Source organism: Vombatus ursinus, unplaced genomic scaffold, assembly GCF_900497805.2.
Source record: "Vombatus ursinus unplaced genomic scaffold, bare-nosed wombat genome assembly UNPS02009835.1, whole genome shotgun sequence".
Lineage (NCBI taxonomy): Eukaryota > Metazoa > Chordata > Mammalia > Diprotodontia > Vombatidae > Vombatus > Vombatus ursinus.
Window position 1 is genome coordinate 8,312,695 of NW_020949613.1, and position 19,166 is coordinate 8,331,860.

At 33.9% G+C, this 19,166-nt stretch overlaps 1 protein-coding gene across 1 annotated transcript in view; it reads right to left on the minus strand.

Annotated features, from left to right (window-relative positions):
* Positions 1-19,166, minus strand: part of KHDRBS2 (KH RNA binding domain containing, signal transduction associated 2) — a 762,937-nt gene that overhangs the window by 585,847 nt on the left and 157,924 nt on the right. The window contains exon 2 of the mRNA XM_027852957.1: positions 13,866-13,993. Within this exon, the coding sequence (XP_027708758.1) occupies positions 13,866-13,993 (128 nt within the window). The remainder of the gene's footprint in view (positions 1-13,865; positions 13,994-19,166) is intronic.

The following is a 19,166-nucleotide window of genomic DNA, read 5'->3' on the forward strand; positions in this document are numbered from 1 at the left end:
CATTTTCTTCTTGTTTTCTTGGATTATTCCTTTTTCCTCCTCAGCCTCCCTCATTTGTTTTTTTAAGTCTTTTTTTTTTTTACATTCTTCTATGAACTCTTTTTGGGCAGGTGAGGATCTGACATTATTCTTTGGGATATGAGATGCTTTTTTTTTTTTTTTTGCTTTGGTATCCTCCTCTGAAGATGAGCCCTGCTCTTCTCTATTCCCATAGTAACTTTTTAAGAGTTGGGTTCTTTTTACTTTGCCTGCTTTTTGTTTTTGGTATTAGCTTATTACAATCACATTTGGTCCATATAGTACCTATGGCCTCAGATCCTCCTTCAGTTCTCCTCCTCTCTGGCCTGAAATCAAAACCAAGAACTCTTTCATGCTGTAAGTGCTCACAGGCAGCAGTGTCCCTGCCCTACTGCTTCTGCACTCACCAGTCATGTGCTGGTTCTTTCTCTCCCATGGCCTAGCCTCAGCAGCAGAGCTGGGCCTGGAATACTTTACCAGCAGGGGTTCCCTCAATTTTCCCTCACTCAGATGCCTAATTTCCCACACTGTCCAGAAGGTGAAAAATTGTTGTGCCTGGGGCTGAGGCTTCCTCCCAACCCAGCTAGCCCCAGAGCTTGATGCTTGCTGTTTCAGGGGAACTAGCCTGGACATTTGTACACTGCACAGGGACCAAACCTCAATCCTGGGACTTCCCTAGGAGGACCACAGTTCTGCCCCAACTCATGGGACAGCTCTATGTTAACCCTAAGGCATTTTTTTGGTCTTGTTTGTGGGGGAAATCTGGAGAGCTTGGAATTTTCTGACCTACTCTGCCATCTTGCCAATATCCTCTCTTGAGCCAAACTTCTGCTATTTGTTTCTGTACTTCCTTCTTTCCAGCACTTTCTAGTGCCACATTGAATGATATTCTGGGTCCCAGCTCCCTTTCCCAGTCTACCCTGAATCTATAATCCAGAATTGAGTAGTGGGTAACAAAGCTGCCAGTTATCTCTTCCATTTCAATACAGGTCTTGGTTTGCCCCAGGATAGATCTGGGACACCTATTTCACAGCTTTTCCCTGGGTATTATTGTGCTCCACTTGTGACTTGATCCATACCAGGCCCCGCTTCAGGACCATGCATGATTCAAATGACTTTCAGGTCCCTCTATCTGTTTCCATATGTAGACCTGGGCTAGACAAATAACTCAATACCTTTTTCTGCATTTCCCCATCATCATTTTTAGGATGTATTTTCTAGGTCTGATTCAAGGGATTTTAAGAAAGAACACCTTCCTATTATTCCACCTTCTTTTTTCTACCATCCAAATTCCCTTCATAAAATAACTACACACTTCTTTTGTATCCTTAGCATACATCACTCCTATTCACTCATTCTTTTATGCAGCAAAACTGGTTTTATTGTTACTCATCCCATAAAAAAATTCAATTGCCATACTTTTGCATGGTTATTTCCAAACCTCCTAAATTTTGCCTCTTGGAATCCCTAGTTTCCTTCAAAGCTCAGTTCAAATGTCAATTCCCTAAGGAGGTCTTTCCTAATTCCTCCCCCTTCTAGTACCTCCCTTTGCTCAAATGGTCATGTACATATTTTGTATATATTTATATGTGCATATCCTTTCACCCCAACCCCTGCACTGTAGTGTAAACTCCTTATAGGCAAGGGTTATTTCATTTTTGTCTTTGTATTACAAATCCTTAGCACAGGGCCTAGAACACAGTAGGTGTTTAATAAATATTTGGTGAATAACTGAGATTTATTTAATAATGCATAAATCTTAAGTTAACCAAAAAAAAAAGAACATTCCCCAAGCATAAAATCTAATTGTTTTTGTTTTTTTTTTTTATGTTTTATTTTACATGCTTTTTTGGTTAGGTGATAGAGATTCTATTTAATCATGAATAAATCATAAGTTAACCAGAAAATTAAACTAACAAGAACAACCCATTCCCCAAGTATAAAATCTAATTAATTTTTTAAAAAAATTCTTTTATTTTACTATACATGAATTTAAAAATGCATATTTTGTTAGTTGAGATTTTTCTGATCCCATTCCCTGAGATCAGAATGGCACGAAGAACTTACTTAAGAAGCCTAAAGTGAATTCACTTACCATCACGAATAGTCTTATTTGGCTGCTTTGAAAAGATTTTGATTGCAAGGGGCAGCTAGGTGGCACAGTGGATAGGGCACTGGCCCTAGAGTCAGGAGGACTTGATTGTAAATCCCATCTCAGACTAGACATTTGACACTTGACACTTACTAGCTGTGTGACCCTGGACAAGCTACTTAACCCCAAATGCCTTGCAAAAAAAAACAAAAAAAAACCTCAAAAACAAACAAACAGACAACAACAACAGCAAAAGCAAACAAACAAATGAAAAGCCTTTGATTTGATGGTACCTATAGTCATCACAATGAGGTGAAGTATAGCATCATGGAATCTCAGAAGTGGAAGAATACTTGGTCATTTTAGTATAACCCATATTGCACCAAGGAGTCAGGTCTAGTTCTGTCACTGCTATTACTTGTAATATGATCAAGAGAATATTACTTTTGCCTCCCTGGAACTGATATTACTAAAATTCAATATATGCAGATGGGAAGTATGATTTATCCTCAATTATCTAGACTCATGATTGGTCACTGTATTAACTAGTCTTTAAGATCCCCTAAGTAGTTTTTCTTCACATTATCGCAATCTGATGTTCTTCATAATTCCCCTAAAACCTATCCTTCTTACTAAATCTTGTTTGTAGTGCCACTATTCTCCCCAGTCTTAAGGAGTTATAATTTGAGAGGCCTTTTTATGTCTCATGTCTCCCTCACCACAGCTCCCACTCAATCTGTTGCCAAGTCTTGCAAATCTTGTCTGTAATATAACTCAAAGCCATCCCTTTCTTTGCACTCCCATTGTAGGCAAATAAATTCAAATGTTAATTATCTCTTCTTTGAACTACTATAGATATCACCAGACTCCCCCCTTTTCAATCCATGCTTTATAATGCTGCCCAAACAAGTTTCTTAATTCATTGCTCTGATCATGATACTCCTCTATTCCTCTGAATCTTTAATATCACTGTTACCTACTTAATAAAGTACAAACTGTATATCTATATATAAATAGCCCTTTGAAACTGATATCTAGGCTACTTTTAGCTTCATCTCATACTGTTCCTTTTTATGTACTCTATATTAAAGTCAGGTAACTACTCATCCTTTGTTCTCGTCATGACTTGTCTGATATGTCTTTGTGTATCTATCAATCTTGAAGTCCCTCTCTACCTTCAAGATACAACTCGAGCATCGCTTACTCCATGAAATTTTTCACAGTTCCCATCCAACCCCAAACACATGGATTTATACACATAAAAGTAATGTCTCGTTCCTCCAATTTTCCATGGTACTCTGCTTGGACCTCTCCTTTGGACTCATGGTGTTTATTCTTAACACTGTAAACTTCTTGAATGCAAGTTTTGTACTACATAATTATATTCCCAATGTTTAGCCCAGTAACCAATACATAGAATGTTAAGAAATATTTACACAGTTTTATCAAAGAATCTTGGTTAGAAAGGATCATAGTGGTAGATCACCTAGCCTGATCTGCTCAATTTTATAAAATAAGAACCTGAGATCCAGAAAAGTGGAGTTATTTGCCCCATCACATAGAATGAAGAAGAGCTGAAATTTGAATTGAGATATTTTGTCTCTATATCTCTCAATGTTCCCATTGTACTTTGAATTGAAACATTTGAAATGTTTTATCTAATGAAGAAGGAAGAATTACCCAGTTTTGTGTTGCTTCAGAGAGTAGAAGTCAGAGGAATAACTTGAAGATATAAAAAAGATGATTTTGATAAATATAATGAAGACTTGTCTAATAGAAGAGCTATCCAACAAGGGAATGGTTGTTTTGTGAATTTGTAAGCTTCTATCTGAAAGGATATTCAATTGGAGGGCAAAAGATCATTTATTACTGAGTAATAACTGGCATTTGTTAATGCTTTTAGGTTTTCAAAGGACTTTACACATATTATTTCATTTTATTCCTCAAAACAAACCTCTGTTGTAGTTGCTATTATTATCCCATTTTATAGCTGAGGAAACTAAGGCTCATAGAGGTTAAGGACTTGCTCAGGTTCACACAGCAGGTAAGGAATGTGACCAAGATTCAAATTCAGTTTTCTTTATGCATAAGAAGTGCTCTATTCATTATATTATTCTACCTCACAAGGAAATAATATAATAAAATCATAGAGCTGGAAGAAGTCCTTGAGAAGATGTAGTTTAGAATCCATTCATTTTACATGTGAGGAAACTAAGGCCTTTCAAGAAAGCTACATTTTTATAACATGAAATTTACTTTGAATTGGACCTTTCCACTCTACCAACAATCATCTTATCATGCATAGATGTGTTTTTTTCTAAAATACTAATTCTCTTCCAAAATAAAGACTCGTAATATTGATATCTAAATTGTGGAAGGCATTCCTGCTTTGAATAGGAGGCTAGATTGGATAATTTTTGAGGCCCTTTACAAATCTGTGATTCATGATTTTTTACATTGACAGCTTTATTTGCATCTCCATCTGCCAGGGCTCCTAAAACCTCAGACCTCTATTCATGCTGCCTACACAGGCTATTTAAGAACAGAGGAAGACAAATACTGTGCAACAGTAGTGAACCTCAGCACATCATGGGTGTTGTTACAGGGAAAGAAGGAATCAATGTTCATTCTATGAAGAATGAGAGCTGTCTCATTAACTCCTTTACTCTGAATGAAAATCTTAATTTATATTCTTTACTCACTCCCAAGCTATTGTAGAAAGCTGAACCTGATTGAAAACCATTCATTTAAAATATAATGGCTTTATTCTCTACACACAGAATTTATATTTAATTTTCAACTTTATATTAACATTTAACACACTTATCTTTCTGTGTCAAGATTTCTTTTGAGCATTTTAAGATGCAATATACTGACATCCACATATTCACTTCATTTCTTTTGGTCAAATATTGGAGGGAAAGTACTTTAAAATCTTACTAAAAAGGATATAACTTTCTGGGAGAAAAAAAAACCCTCACAGTAGTGACCTAGTTTCTAAACCTCTAAAATGCAAAAGCCAGAATCATTCCCAAGCCCACTTGCATTAGAATGGAAGCACCTTAATTGCACAGGTGGTTTTATTTTAACCTTTATATTCGCAGATATAGCACTGTGCCTTGAACATAGTAGTTGCTTTAATAAATATTTGCTGAATTGAATACTCTGAACCTAAAGTTTAGCTTCACAAACTATAATTATTTCGTTAACTCATCTCTCCCAGAAAGTATGTTTTTTTTTTTCTCTCCCTCCAATGTCAAGAAAATCACCTACTGTGATATATACCAGTCTTTCACTGGAAGAAAGAGGCAATGTAGTCAATATACTTAACAATGTGCATCTAAATCTGGATAGGTATAGATACATCTGCTCTGCTTTGTTTCCTTCATTCTCATTCATTTAAAAAAAAATCCAAACTACAGGAAAGCAAGATTATAGCCATCATGAAAGCCAAAACAAAAGAAGTGGTAATGTTTAAAAATTAGCAATAGTTTTACAGAAACAATCGAAACTACAGCTATGCATTTTGTTCCTGTTTAATTTAATTATCATGGAATCAGTGCTTTAGCAATGGAAGCTATGTCAGAGGTCTGGGAAAGATGAAGCAACTTGCTATTTAGTCCACTTCTGCTATATTGCAAAGAAAGACATTGAGTGTCAGAGTAGTTAACTTGACTGGCCTCAGGTATTGCTCTGGGAGTAAGTAATTGTGCAAGGATTTGAACCTAGGTCCTCTGATTCCTAATCCAACACTCTTTCATTATACCCTGTTGCTTTCACAAAGCTTAGATGTTTGTATTAAACAACCTGACAAGCAAATTACCACCATTTCCCTACCCATACTAGTTACCTGTTAGAGCCAAATGGTCTTTGTACCTCCATTCTTACCTCTACCATGTTCCCTAGTTAATCCTGCCCATACTGTCAAATTATCCTCATGTGTTCATTAATCTGGTAATGGCATTACTTAAAAGGTGTCAATAGCTCTCTTCTATTGCCTACTGATCAAGTTTAAATATTAGATATGCATTCTATTAATTATTTTCATTTATCAACAATTACTTCCATATACTTTTGAGTTTAAAATTTTTCTCCCCCTTCCTCCCAGCCAACCTCCCCAAGATGGTGCTAAATCTGATATAGGCTATACATATGCATTCCTATTAAACATATTTTCACATTAGTGATGTTGTAAGTAAGAATTAGAACCAATAAGAGGAACCACCAGAAAGAGGAAACAAAACTCAACAGAAGAAAAAACATAGCAAATGGTATGCTTCAATCTGCATTCTAAGCTCTCCATACAGTAGTGTCAATTCATGAGGAAGCAATGGGATATGGTGGAAAGAACACTGAGTTTGGGGTCAAGGTACCTAAGTTTAAAGTCTAACTCAGCTACTTATTACCTGTGAAATAGAGGACAATTAAGTTCTCCTCTCTAGAATTCAATTTCTATTTTTTATTGATAAAATGAAAAGATTGGGCCAGATCATCTGATCTTGGCAGCCCTTTTCCAAAGCAATGAGAGCACCTTTCAAATCTTTTCTTATATTACTTTTTTGCACTGGAATATGATATTCCAGAGGGCAAAGGAGATAGGATTACAACCAAGAATCACCTACCCAACAAAACTGAGCATAATCCTTCAGGGGAAAAAATGGGTGTTCAGTGAAATAGAGGACTTTTAAGCGTTCTTGATGAAAAGCCCAGAGCTGAATAGAAAATTTGACTTTCAAATACAAGACACAAGAGAAACATGGAAAGGTAAACAGGAAAGAGAAATCATAAGGCACTTATTATTCTCTCAAGCTGTAAAGATAACAACCCAAATATGTCTACTTTTCCTTTGTGACAACCATGTATATTTTCCCATAGGTTTGCTGTAAGAAGCCCTTTCAACATGTCAGAAGTATTTCTCACTTAGTTCCTCCTGTCTTTGTCTCTCTCTATTGAACTGTTTACATTCCTATGTGGAAAGATGATATTTGTAACTCATGAGACCTTTGTCAGTGTTAGGGTAGTTGGAGGGAAAATATATATGTACATATAGATAGATAGAGGGCATAGGGAGAGCTGAAGATGAAGGGGTGATATCTGTAGAATAAAATTAAGGAGCAAGAGAGGATTATACGGAGAGAAGGAGAAAGGGAGAGATAGAATTGGGTAAATTATCTCATGTAAAACAGACAATGAAAAGCTTTTACAGTAGAGAGGAAGTGGGGGAAAGTGAGAGGGAATGGGTGAATCGTCTCATCGGATTTGACTTCAGGAGGGAATACACACTCAGTTGGGTATAGAAATCTATCTTACCCTACAGGAAAATAGGGGGGAAGGGGATAAGAGAGCAGAGTGATGATAGAACGGAGGGCAGATTAGGGGAGGGGGTAATCAGAAGCAAACACTTCTGAGGAGGCACAGGTTACCAAAAGAGAGAATAGAAAAAACAGGGGTGGGGATGAAGGGAAATATAGTTAGTTTTTCACAAGATGAGTACTATGGAAGTGTTTTGCATGACTACACATGTATAACCTGTATCGAGTTGCTTGCCATCTCAATGAGGGTGGCTGGGGAGGGAAGAGGGAAGAGATTTTGGAACCCAATGTTTTAAAAACAATTGTTAAATATTATTTTAAAATGCAACTGGGAAATAGGATGTACAGGCAATGGGTTAAAGAATTCTCTCTTGCCTTAAGGAAAATAGAAGAGGAAGGGGATAAGAGAAGAAGGTGGTGATAGAAGTGAGGGCAGATTAGGGGAAGGGGTATTAAGAATGCATGCAGTCTTGAGGTAGGGGAAGAGTGAGATGGGGAGAAAATTTAGAACTCAAAATCTGGTGGAAGTGAATGTTGAAAACTAAAAATAAATAAAAAATATAGGCAAAAACAAAACAAATAAAAAAGAGTGTTAGAAATTTAAAAAATGAAAGAAAGAAATTGCAACACCCTAATGGATTGGGGAGCCTTATATTTTTAAGTCCTTTTTTCAGGATTCTCTTATGAATTTAAAAGCATCCAGTTTCTGAGTGTTAATTAAAAAAAAAGGAAATATGTAAATGTGGGAAAGGAAAGTGCAACAAACATACTAGGGGGGAGAGGGAACAAATCACATAGACAAATACATGACTTACAAAATAGATGTACTTAGACATGGAACTTATGAAACAATCAGGGAAATGAAAAGGAGATGCCAGTTGAAAGTAAGCATTCAGATCACTTATTATGTATTGTGTCAATGTTCTTTTCAATATCCAAATCTCATTAATGTAGATATTCTCTCAAGCTGTAAAGATAACAACCCAAATATGACTGCTTTTTCTTTGTGACAAACATGTATATTTTCCCATAGGTTTGCCATAAGAAGCCCTTTCAACATGCCAGAAGTATTTCTCACTTAGTTTCTGCTGTCTTTGTCTCTCTCTATATCTGTGTCTCTCTCATTGTCTCTGTCTCTGTATCTCTGTCTCTCTGTTTCAGTCTCTGTCTCTTTTTTCCCTCTTTTCTTCTCTCTCTTTCTCTCATTCTCTCTCTTTCTCTCATAATTCCATCTTCCAGTTTCTTTAATGACATTTCTTTAACAACACCTTTTGCTTCAATTTTTCTTTACAACTTCTTATTTGTTACATGTTGCAGCCTGCTCATAACCACCATGTGCATCGTCTTACTGCCCTATGAGTGACGTTAATTTTTAATTATTTAGGCTAGTTTTCCATTACTCTTAGGAAGGAAAATCATCATTATTAATAATAGTAATAGTAAGTAATAGTAATAGTAATAGTTAGTAATAGTAATAGTAAGGATTATTCTTTGTTTCAGGAAAATATTTGAGATTATTAAAATAACTGTGTAATTTCACAAAAGAAATCCAGTCTGCTCTTGGACCCAACTTTTCCATTTTCAGTGTCTATTGAAGAAATTTCTCTATCTATCTATCATCTATATTAGAATATAAACTCCTTGAGGACAGAGATTATTTTGATAATTTAGTACAACACCTGAAATACAATAATTGCTTAATATAAGTTTATTGTTTCAGGTAAAGTCAACAAGCACTTATTAAGTTCCTACTATGTGCCAGACACTATGCTAATGGGTGGAAATGCAAAGAAAGGCAAAAACCATCCCTGTCCTCAAGAATATCACATTCTAATTGTGAAGACAATATGCAAAGCTCTGTGAACATTGACTGAAAGAATAATAGTCCATATTAAAAAAAATACCAGTCCTCAAATGCATTTATTCCATGTTGCACATCAAGTCATATAAGCACATGCCTAAAGGGATTTGGTGTCAACACTCATCTATTGCAATAAGCTTACATTTCCATGGAGATTTTAACCTTATTTAATGAGAGTAAGCATCTGATGAAGCTATAACCCAGTATCTTTGCAAATAAACTTATTGGGCCTTGACAGCCCCTCTCCAGAGGTTATAATCCATCTTTCCCTGCTTGATTAGTTCTAAGCAGAGTCATCAAAATACAAACAAGACACTAAAGAAGAGTTCTTTATAAAGAGTAGAAGATGGGAAAGTGATAGACCTTCTCCTGTGTCTTTCTCTGAAGAATAATAAAAGGTGAAAGTCATTCTTTTATAAATTGTCATGGAATGTTTAATGAGTCATCTCTCTATGCTGCACCATGGTAGGTGATCCATCTTTGTCTATAACTATACCTATATCTCTTCACCTAGATCTATATTTTTATACACACACATATGTATATATACATACATATACACACATACACACATTGTCAAATGCAGATTCAGAAGTAGGCATCAGATGATTTTAACTCAATGTAATCTTCTTTATACTAGATGAACACAAATAACCAACTTGGCAAGAATAGATATTAATTTTGTTAATTTATTTTGTGCAAGCAATGGGATTGTGATTGAGTGCAATGTCTATACTAAGAACAATTTCATAAAAATATAAGGAAAGGGAAAATGTTCACCATGGCCTGCTTTTCTGCAGAAAACTTCCAAAGGTAAAGGGAATAATGATGTGAATGTAACATGTTTTAATAAAAATGTAGATATACAGTCTGTTTTTCAAATAAAAGAGCATTCAATCTTCTCAGGCATGGGGCCACTTGAACAATTTAAAGCTGATATTTTTGATTTTTTTTTAATTTAACAAACATTTATTAAACATTTACTATGTGCCAAGCATTGTGCTAGGTACTTGGAATACAAAGACAAAAAATAGAAGTCCCTGCCCTCAGGAAGCTTACAGTTGATGAAACAGAAACAGCATATATGCAGAGAACTAAATACAAAATATATAAAAAGAAATACAAAATAATGGAGATGGGGTTGAGAGTTAATACCATCTGTGTTTGATTTTGAGCGGAAGTGAAACCAGGAAAGGTCTCATGAAGGAGATGGCATTTGAGCTGACCTTTAAAGAGAGATAAGGATCCAAAGGGACAGAGATGAGAAGGGAGAGCATGCCAGACAGACATAGGAGACAGCCTGTGCAAAAGACTAAAGAGAAGAGATGGAATGTGTGGAGAAAAAGCAAATATTCATATGACTTACATACAATATAGGATCATCAGTGTTGATTAAGATAAAAAGACCAATAAAACAGGGTCCCTAAACACAAAGAACTTTAAGTTCTTCCTAATGGTAAATTTAGTTACCTTTCTTTATGTTTTTTTATTAATTTATTTTGATTTATCAACAATCACTTCCATAAGCTTTTGAGTTTTAAATTTTTCTCCTTTTCCCTCCCAACCTCCCTTCCCAAGACAGAGCACAATCTAATATAGGCTATACATATACATTCCTACTAAACATATTTTCACATTAGTGATGTTGTAAGTAAGAATTAGAACCAACAGGAGGAACCACCAGAAAGAAGAAACAAAACACAACAGAAGAAAAAAATAGTAAACAGTATGCTTCGACCTGCATTCAAAATTCATAGTTCTTTCTTTGGATATGGATAGCATTTTCCATCATGAGGCCTTTGGAGATGTCTTAGGTACTTTCATTACTGAGAAGGACTAAGTCTATCCATAGTAGTCATCACACAACATGGCTGTTACCATGTGCAATGTTCTCCTTGTTCTGCTTGCTTCACTCTGCATCAGACCATACAAGTTTTTCCAGGTTTTTTTCTGAAGTCTGCCTGCTCATTATTTCTTATAGCACAATAGTATTACATTACATTCATATACCACAACTTGTTCAGTCATTCCCCAATTGATGGGCATCCTCTCAATTTCCAATTCTTTGTAAGGCTGACATTATTATGAACTAGCCCTTTCATATGCCTGTACACTGTTAAATTTCAAAGCAAAATAACAACTGCATATCACCCAAGTGTTTTACATGATCAATCCAATCAAAAGCTTGAGGTATAAGAATTAGAGGCAATGTATTTTTTTGTTTGTTTTTCGGAAGGGATGGAAAATTTAAATTCAACAAAAATAATCAATAAAAGTGATTGAAAGTGTCAGGACAGATTGTTAAAAAAAACTAACAAAAGACGTCACTTTTAGAAAGCCAATTCATTGCTCTATGCCACAGAATTCTCCTCTAGGACATGTGGATTGGACTAAATTATCTCTAAGGTGAATTCTATACATAGCATTCAATAAAATGATGATGCCAAGAATAATAAGAGTTTTCTAGTGGTAAGAAACTTAGTGAGCTTGATAAAACTATTAAAGTGCTGCTATATACTTTGTTTGTCTTTCTTTTCCTTTGTAAAGTAAATTCAAGAAAACATTTTTCCACCTTGGCTTCACAGAGACATCATTAAGCTTTGTTTCAATGCACAATTTGAGCACAATGCTACAGACTGTTATCTGCATTCAATATAAAACTACTCATATTGTAACTTGAAGAATAATTCAGACTTTAGAAACCTTTCTTACCTTGCCAAGCTAATTTGACCAGAGATAATAGATCTAATTTTTATTTTGCAGCTAGATTGTCAGTTTTTCAGGGCACTATAAGAAGGTATTCTGAGAAATCACATCATTATAATATATTTGAATACATAAACAAACTCAAAAGCTCTGATTTTGACATGGCATAATGGTCAGCAGACTAAGTTCTATAAACAAGGTGTACATTCTTATTAATTAATGTTTCTAATGCATGAGTAGATTCTCCAAGATATTACAAGCTTGAGTAGCGGGGAGAAATCACTAAATCTACAAGGAAATTCAGTTTTATGTATATTCTACATAATAAAATGATTCCAAATTCATACTGATAACATTTATTTTTTTAGCCTAACAGAGGTATTTTTTGTATTGGAAGCACTCTATTGTTTATGGTATGGTAATTACAAAGTTTATCTGAAGCTGGAAAATGTCTTATGGATATAATTTCATAAATTAAAAAAAATTAAAATCCTTAAATTATCATACAAAGGTTAGTCATTTGGATTGGGAAAACAATAACATTTCATTATACAAATTCTAAGTAATCAGAATCTCTTTTTTCTGCCTAGAATATATTATCAACTTTAACATATCACAAATCCTATCTACTAATAAAGGGCACAAAGAATTTGTTCTTTTATTTCACCAAAATAGAAGATTTCATATTATAGATATACATTAAGATTATATATTAACAATATATGACATGAATTAATAATATTTACACATATAAATGAAAATATCAACATTTAGCATTTATATATCAAACATGTATGCAAATACACATATATTTAGTTATGCATACACATGTAGAAAAATCATATTGCAATACATATAGCACATATATAGTAAGTGATTGCAAATTCTTGACTTTATATTCATCATTATGAAATAAAATATTGACAAGTCACTGGATCATCATCTATTACAGCTTTTCTTCTTAATTTGCTACTTTTTCCCCTCCACTGTAATACATTGCTACCACTGTTAAAAGCAGACAATGAGATGGGAAAGGTATAATCAAAGCTAATATTGAACCAAATATCATATGACGATATATTGCCTAACCAGAAAAAAATGTACTAAGAACTGAAAGGAGAAGTTTGCCATCACCCAGAAAATGTTATCAAAACTGTTGATGGAAAATTAAACCTGCTCTCTAAAAATAGCTTGCTGTTTTACATGACCCTACCAAAATTATGTTGATACTTGCAATAGGCATAGCCATTCCTAATTAATTGTCTAATATGAATTTACTCATACTAAATGCACATTGCTTAACATATGAGTATTCATTTTAAGGTGTCTAAGACAGGAAAAATAGTATGAACGTTTGTGTAATTTGCTAAAAAAAATCATATTAATTTTCAGCAATTGTCCACAAGTATCTAACTATATTTGCATTGCTGAGAAGGTCTAAGTCTATCAATATTAGTCATCACACAACATGGCTGTTACTGTGCACAATGTTCTCCTGGTTCTGCTCACTTCAGTCAGAATCAGACGATACAAGTCTTTCTGGATTTTTTTCTGAAGTCTGCCTGCTCATCATTTCTTATAGCACAGTAGTATTCTATTACATTCATATACCATAACTTGTTCAGCCATTCCCCAATCATATATTATTACTTTCTTAGTGCCCAAGTGAAAATGTGGCTGTTTTCTACTTCCCACAAGATTAACATTTCCACTTTGCTTAATTTTTTTTTCTGTTCTCTTTGTGTTAGAATATATTTTTGTAAATAGATAATGGATGCATCAATATTATTTTCTAAAACATAAAAAACTAAAGTGCCGTCTTGTCATTAAATGATTCGTTGTGCAAACTAATTGGGGTAAAATTTAGTTAGATTACCTTGGGATACTGTTTGACAGGAATCAGTACTCGCTCTGACAGTTTTATGTTTTTGTTGCTGATGACATCAAGATATTTCTTTTCTTCATCTTCTTTTTTCCCATCAGAACCCTGAAACTTTTCAATTTCTGAAAATGGAACAAAGAGAAGACAATGAAAGGATTACTGTTATTAACATAATTGTTTTATTTATATTTGTCTTCCCTGATTCAATTTTAATAAACATTTATTTAGGGCCTAATATGCTCATCTGGGATTAGGGTTAGGGAAAAATGTAACGTATATAAAGAGATATTTATTGTGTTAACTGTTTCTTACAGTGGTACCAAATGATTTCAGTGGAGGTTGAATCAGTTTTGTACTATTTCTAAAAGGACCTCAGTCTCCTAGGAATAGAATGTCATGACAGAACAACTGGCAGATTATTTTTTTTTGGCAAACAAATAAGTTCAATTAAACTTCAACATATTACAACAGAAAGAATACATTTTTGGGTACTGAAAATTTGCAAGATACAACTATTCTCTTAAGCATGATAGATTAAATCAAGGGATTGTAAAGAATATGCAATTTTCTTTTAAAAATTCTATTAAGAAAACAGAAAGGACATTGTTTCATTCATTCATCCAATGATAATTTCTTTGGAGACTTTTATGTGCTGTACTGATCATTAAAGTAGAAAAAAAAGACTAATACTTTTGTTCTTTCTGACCTCCAAGGGATTATAGTCTAGAAGGACATAGGTCCAAAGAGCTATAAGTATAATTATTCAAACTTAGATGTAGTTTGTCCAGTTGTTAAGAAAAGGTTATGAATCCTATATGGAATATATATGGATACAACAAAGCAACTATTTGTTGAGAGATATTACAGGATACACTACAAACTTTTAAACATGGTTAATAATGACATTTCTGTTTTAAGGTAGAGTCAATGTATAGTCAGAAATTTCTCATAAGATAATTAAAATTTTAAATATTATTAGTAGTAGTAATCACTAGGAAAACGTATTGAAATATGCTGGCAAAAATCAAAACAACAAGCAATTAATATTGTCTTCTGCATCTCTTACAATTACACTAAGATCATTAGTTACATACTCTCAAAATTAACCAGCATTGGTCAAATATACTGAATGCCATTTAATAGGACAAAATCAGTTTCACAAGGTCAAATGAGTTTAAAATATTTTCTGAGACAATTTTGTTAGCAAATTCACTTTACTCATTTGTCATTTGTTTTTATTAAAGGAAAAAAATATTTCACCACATTTTATATTTTATTTTTGTGTAAGGACATCATGATTCATTTTGTATCCTTTCTTAACTTTTGCATAATGTGACTATAAGGAAATGTGATACTGTAAACATATGATCAAGGTAGAGGGGCATTGTTTTGAAAAGTCACAGTATTAACAGTATTGAAGGGGTTTAGTGGATAGACTGCTAAACCAGGACATAAGAAATCCTGGGTTCAAAATTTGTCTCTAATACTTAATAACTGAATAATTCTCTTCCTTTTTTTTTTCTTTTGAGAGGCAAATGGGGTAAAGTGACTTGCCCAGGATCACACAGCTAATAAGTGTCAAGTATTTGGTCTGAAACTGGATTTGAACTCAGGTCCTCCTGACTCCAGGGTCAGTGCTCTATCTACTGTATCACCTAGCTGCCCCCTAACTGAATAATTCTCAATAAGTCACTTAAACTCTTTGTATGTCACTTTCCACATATATAAAACATGGATAATATTACCTGAAGTACCTCACAGAGTGGTTGTGAGGCCAAAACAGAATAGTTATAAAGAGATTTGCAAATTTTAAAGCACTAGGTCAGTGGCACCTATTTTTAGGAACATAGTTATTTTTTCCTTACTAATAGTTATTCTTTCTCACTAACCAAGAAAGTCTATAAAAAGGTATTGATTTAGATTATACAATATTTCTAAATATGAAGACAAGAGCAATATATTAATTTGGGTATTCATTTGAAGCACTTAGTAATATTGCCTTCTATAGAGGAATATTACCTTGAATATCCTAATTGTTGCAGGAAAGTAATAATGTTCCTTTGAAGTATCAATTTAGAAATGGAAGGGACCTTACAGGTCATCTATTTCAATCTCATGCAATTAAATTAAATTCAACAAGTGTCACATTCTTATGAGTTAACCATTATGACAGGTGTTAGGGATACTTAGGCAAAAATAAAACAGAAAAAACTTTCTATTAATATCAATCTCTGTGTTAGGAATGAGGGGCATATAACTGTATTTAAAATATACAAAATAAATACGAAATAATATTAGGAAAAAGGGAACAATACTAGCTGGTGGCGGGGGGAGGTATTTCATAGGGTGTGGTAGTTGACATAAAGGACAGCTAGATGGCTCAGTGGATACAGCACTAGACCTGGAATCAGAAGGCCTGAGTTCAAATCAACTTCAGACACCTCCTATCTGTGTGACTCTGGCCAAGTCACTTAGCCTCTGTTTAGCTTAATCCATTGGAGAAGGAAATGGCAAAACACTTGAGCATTTTTGCCAAGAAAACCCCATGGATAGTATGGCTCATGGGGTCAGGAATAGTAGGACATGGCTGAATGACTGAACAACAACTTGAAATAAGGCATGATGGAAGTTAGTAGTTCCAAGAGATAATAGTGAGAATGGAGATAGTACAAAGCATGGGGGATAATAGTCCATGACATGGTAGCAAGATCAAAAAAGGAATTTCCTCTACGAGGATCAGCAAAATAGACCACAGAACATAGGTGTGTGTGTGTATGTGTGTGTGAGTATGTGTGTGTGTGTGTGCCTGCTCATATTATACCTGGGTATAATGTATACTACATCCAGAAAAATAGGCTTGTAAACAGGTTATTAAGAGTTCTAACTGGCTGACAGAGGACTTTTTGATTATATAGTTACTTGGGAGGCAATGAAGCTTTTGGATTAGGGGATCAACATGGTCAGATTTTTTTAAGAATATCTCTTTGGTAACTATGTCAAGCATGTCTATGAGGCAAAGAGGAGAGTGGATAATCTGGATGAAGGAAGGTTGTTAGGAACTCTGAATGAAATAGTACATGTGAGAAGTGATGCTTTCCTGAATTAAGATGGTTGGCTGAAGAGAAGATGAATGCAAGATACAGTGTTGAGAGGGACCCAATAAGATTTGGCAACTAATTAGAAATGGAATATGACTGAGAGTTGAAGATTACTCTGAGGCTGCAAAACTGAGTGAATTGACCTTCCCCAACCCCAATTCTATACTTAGATAAACCTTATTTTAAATTGGTATTTGTTATTATTTGCTCTTGTGTTTTTTTCTCCCCTTTCTTTTTGGTATGATGTTATTTTGCACTTGTTAACCAAACATTGTAAATAATAATTATAATAATGATGTTGATGGTAAGCATTTATATAGTACGTTATACATATTACCTCATTTTATCCTCTCCCAAGCCCTGTGAGGCAGGTATTATTTTTGTCCTTATTTTACAAATGAGGAAGCTGAAGTAGGCAGAGCAATGATTTTGCTAGAGTCATAAAAGCTATTAAATATCTAAACTTTGTTTTGAACTCAGGTCTTCCCGATTCCAAATTCACAACTCTATCTACTGCATCATAAGCTGTTCTAAATAGTGGTACTTTGCTGCATCTAGGTGGGGGTACCTTACCACCTCCTCCAAAAGGACTTATTATACATTCTTACTTCATCTATCTCCTGTCATAAATTCAAGTGACTGATTGTTACACATATCTCAGAGTAGTTGACTGATATAGCATTGGAAGCCTCAAATTAAAACTCCAGTGCTATGTTAGAGCGTTAAATGCCTCTTAGAAACAATTACTCCACCAACTCAAAGGTATGAGATATTGTAGTAGCTTCTGTAGAATAGAAGATAAACTTTTTTTTTTTCTGGGCTGATTCTAGTATCTGGAATATAGTATTTACTGGAGAAGTCAATAGTTACATCAAAGAATGCTGATAATTCATATGAATTTAAATTGGATTTTGAATAAAAAATTGTACTCAAAGGCCTGAACAATTTTTTAAAAAAAGATGGAAATAGTATTTTATGGGATCAAAGTTTTAGACCTAGGAGGGAACTTAGTGTTTATATACTCAAATCTCATTATTTTATAGCAGAAGAACTTGAATCCCAGAGGGAAAATGCAGCTCTCCACATTGAATATTTTACTACATAGTGTGAAGTTGTTTAAATTCTAATTAAACAAGTAGTTGATAGTAACGCAGAGCTTTAGGTATAGATTTAACATCTCTCCCATATTCATGGATTGCTATAGAGAGAATTGAGTGAAATTGATGTAATGAGTTCAAATAGATATTGGGCATAAAAATGGTTTGTAAGAACTGTGGGTCTTTTTTTTTTTTTAGCCAAGTTCTTCTATTTCATATTATGGTCAATTATTGTTTTCCTATACATGTCTAACATGTCTGTTCCTGAAGATTTTATTTATTTATATTTTTAGTATTGAGTTTGGTGGAAAGATGACACTAATATATCATGTTATTAACCTTCTAAATTTTAAAAAATGTTTTAAGCAAGAGCTATAATTTCATAATTATAGTGTTTTCTGAAAATATATACTTACTATGCATGTATTTCTAGGTTGAAATATAAGCATATTCAGTGTTTATATATATATAATATATGCATATATATATATAAACATATATTTGTATGTGTATTTTTTTTCAATAAAGGTCCTGTGCCCACTGACTACAAGCATCCTACAACCTGTGTGGCAAAGGCTTGATTCCCCAACCCCTTCATCCCAATAGGAAAATGTTCAGAATTGTTTTTCTTTTTTTTCCCAACAATTTGAGGTTGTCTTCACTCAAAATCCTGTGGGGAAAAAAAGAATTTACTTTCTTTTTTCCATATTTGAAACATTTTTATTTCGTTAATTTTTTTTACATCTACTTTTAAAATTTTTGAGTTCCAAATTTTCTCCCTCCCTCCCATTCCTCCTGGGGAAGGCAAACAATTTGATGCTGATTATACATTTGAAGTCATGCAAAATATATTACTATATTAGCTGTGTTTAAAAGAAACACAGACCAAAAATACATACAAATAATAAAAAAGTAAAAAAAAAAAAAGATTTAATTTGCATTCAGAGTTCATCAGTTCTCTCTCTAGAGAAGGATGACATTTTTTATCATGAGTCCTTTGGAATTGTCTTGGATCATTGTCTTGGGTAGAGTAGCTAAATTTTTCACTATTCATCATCCTTACAAAATCATTGATTACAATGTTCTCCTGCTTCTGTTCA